This window comes from Pyxicephalus adspersus, chromosome 10 (genome assembly GCF_032062135.1).
Source record: "Pyxicephalus adspersus chromosome 10, UCB_Pads_2.0, whole genome shotgun sequence".
NCBI lineage: Eukaryota > Metazoa > Chordata > Amphibia > Anura > Pyxicephalidae > Pyxicephalus > Pyxicephalus adspersus.
In genome coordinates this window covers 41998178-42001275 of record NC_092867.1, presented here as the reverse complement: position 1 = coordinate 42001275, position 3098 = coordinate 41998178, and the positions used below count along the sequence as shown (strand labels likewise).

Sequence of the window (3098 nt, the reverse complement as noted above, 5' to 3'; positions counted from 1 at the left end):
ACAGGTCTACAATTTAAAAAAAAAATTTCATGAAAAACAGTGGATCACTTTTGGTACAGAAATCTAGACCTCAGTGTAACGCTCAGGTTGTTAAAGACAAACTCTGCAGTTGTTTGTTTTTGCATATCAAAGCACAGCTTGCTCCAGAAGTTAATGAATGTCTAGGCGCCAAAAAGTTTTTTTCTGCTTTGTTTGTGATTAGCTCACATGAGGTTTTTTTTTACAGTACCTGACACCATGCTGCCTGATAATATGTTGAGAACTCAATATATAAGTATCCGTCATAAGTGCATTTATTAAAATAATGTACCTGTTCCAACTTACATACAATTTCAACCTATAAACAAACTTCAGTCCCTATCTGGTTTGTACCCTGGAGACTACCAGTACTGCCATTACAGGAGGTTTGCAATAACATGAACCTGCATTAGAAAAGCAAGTCAAATTCTAGCTATTTTATATAGTAAGGAGGGTTAAAACTAGATACAACGAAGGTAGATTTCCCTAAACTTCCTGTTTCAGCAGCACAATAGGAAGTGAGGGGACATCTCCACTTTGACAGCTGTCACCAGCAAAAGTTTTCACAAGTTTTAAATCATGACCTGTATGACAACCAGTTCCATGAAATGAATCTGTGAGTGAATCTCCTCACAGTGAACACAGCCACACATGGACAAAATGCCACTTGCCTAAACTGCTGTACAGCCCCACTTTCAGACCCCACACAAGTTTAACATGGAGTTGGTGTAGGCGCTGGATGCACACAGCGAATAAATGTAGTTCTTGTATGAATGTTAATTCACATGAAGTGTTCACCTCACATGTCGCCTATACAGACACCTGACACGCCCGCCCTTCTGTGACGTCACTTCCGGCACTCACCTGCCCGCCGGTCACCGATTCACCGCTGTGCTCTGTCATGCTGCCGCTCGCTCTCTCCGCGTTGCCCGGTTCCGGGAGTTGCGCACGCATCACCCGCCTAGCACCGGCAAATACAAAACACGCGGGGCAGCTGACAGTCACTGGCGGGTCACGTGGTGCCTGTGGCTGCCTTTAACAAGAAAGGCACGTGATAGTGAGTAGGGCTGAGGGTGTGCACGCTGCATTTAAGTGTGTGAGAGATAAAGACATTAGTCCTCTATGTACACACTACTGGTGATAAATGGCTGAACGGTTATACATTTCAGTGCTGCTAAAGTATTGTCTGGGTACATTAGGGACGCGTCAGGTGCCAGTTTTGTAACAGCGACATGTTGCGATGTGTATGGCGATCACCATAGAAAGATTGGCAATAGTTGCCGTGATTTTTTTAACAAAGACGTGATTGGTGATTGGTCACCGGTGTATCAGTGGTTTGTGAACTCTGCTAGAAATTATTAATATTAAACAGGATTTATATAGCGCCAACATATTACGCAGCGCTGTACATTAAATAGTAGTTGCAAATGACAGACAGATACAGACAGTGACACAGGAGGAGATGACCCTGCCCAAAGAGCTTACAATCTAGGAGTCTTTCTTCTTCACCAATAGCAAAGCCATTGATATGAATGCAAAACGATTGTCGCTAGATTTCCCGATCAAATAACCAATCAGGGCCAATGGAAGTCATATTGTGTATAATTTTAGTAAGGGGCCGACATGAGGTTGAACTGATTAAAATACATTTTTATTTCACAGGTGTTATTTATTCTAAATGATCATTTCTCATATGGTGGGCAGAACATCAGAGGGCCTCATGTAAAATCAATTCTTGTGGCTGATTCCAAAATATTCCCAAAGTACAAAGACTTGCAGGGCCAACCATAAGCGAGACGGTGAATGTGGACCAGGACCCTGTCTGCATAAAGTTTGTATGGTTTCCTCTGGTCACTTCAGTTTCCCCCACAAGAATATGCAGTTGGTTTTCCTACTGGCTGTGGTGTTTTATTTATTTTTACATATTGTGCAAGGCGGGCCATTTTCACACAATTGTCTTTGCTGAAAACAATCTTTCATGATCATTTCTGAGGACAGAGACTGGCAGATGAATGAGTGCTTTACACATGGAGCTTGTTCTGTTCTATGGAGAGGAGAAGAAGGAGGAAGATTTGTATAGCGGTTGTTCCCCGTCAGTCGTTAATGGGTCTGTTTTGACAGATAGGTGACCACTGAACATCGACAAAGTGTTTATTGCCTGAGTTAGAAGATCCAAAGTGGATTTTACTGTCATAATATATAACGTAAGTGGTATTGGTGAAAGTGGAGTGAGGGCCCTTCCTATCTTAATGTGTTCATGTGCAGCGGTCGCCAGCCGGTGGACTGCAAGAAAAGTTGGGTAGTTTGTGGCTCTGACCGGTGCGGCACCGAACGGGGTCAGGAGAAGAACCCCACTCGGGTCTATGTCCCCAGTACTAATCCCAGGCTCGGAAGTGGATGGGTTGTGTCCCTGGATACAACACACCCACTCTCTCATCGCAGACTCAGACCTGTGATGGGAGAGTGGGTGGTCCAGAGCCGGTAAATTTCTTAGTCGGACGGTCCAAAAGGTTGGCGACCGCTATTCATGTGTACAGGTTTATTTGTGCTTTATTCAAAAAATCTGATGGTATCACATATTTGACCTGCCATAAACACACATCAGAAAAAAGTATAACTTGGCCGGTAAATATCCAGAAGTTCCTAGCTCATGGAGTCAGTAATTACAAATAAATACACAGGTGTTACTCCCTGCACTTGTTTCATCCCCATTAGGTGTTTGTTCCTCTGGACAGCTTACTAAACAACATTGAGGGGACAGCTGTAAAGATGATAGATTTTTGCCAGGAGCAAATATACATGTTTGCTATTGGCAACAAAAATCTAGGATGTCACAAATTTGGTCAAATTGCATTGTAGATCCTTTACAGCTTTTAGGGAGAGGGGAATGTAAGACCAATCCCAATTATAATAGGAAAAGATTTACATACAGGTAATATCTTCAACCTCTCATATCCCTGGATCTATCCCTCTTCCTAGTGTCTGCTGCTTCCCCCACCTCTTAAGCTACGTACACACTTCCAATTATTATCGTCGGAAAACGAACGACGAACGTTCCTGCACGATATATACGAACGATC

The 3098-nt window shown here is 43.1% G+C and overlaps 1 protein-coding gene across 1 annotated transcript in view; it reads right to left on the bottom strand.

The window, feature by feature from the left end:
• The window catches only part of LRMDA (leucine rich melanocyte differentiation associated), a 414646-nt gene extending 413609 nt beyond the window's left edge, over positions 1-1037 (bottom strand). The window contains exon 1 of the mRNA XM_072424927.1: positions 883-1037. Within this exon, the coding sequence (XP_072281028.1) occupies positions 883-972 (90 nt within the window). The 5' untranslated portion in view covers positions 973-1037. The remainder of the gene's footprint in view (positions 1-882) is intronic.
• Positions 1038-3098: the final 2061 nt, after the last annotated feature.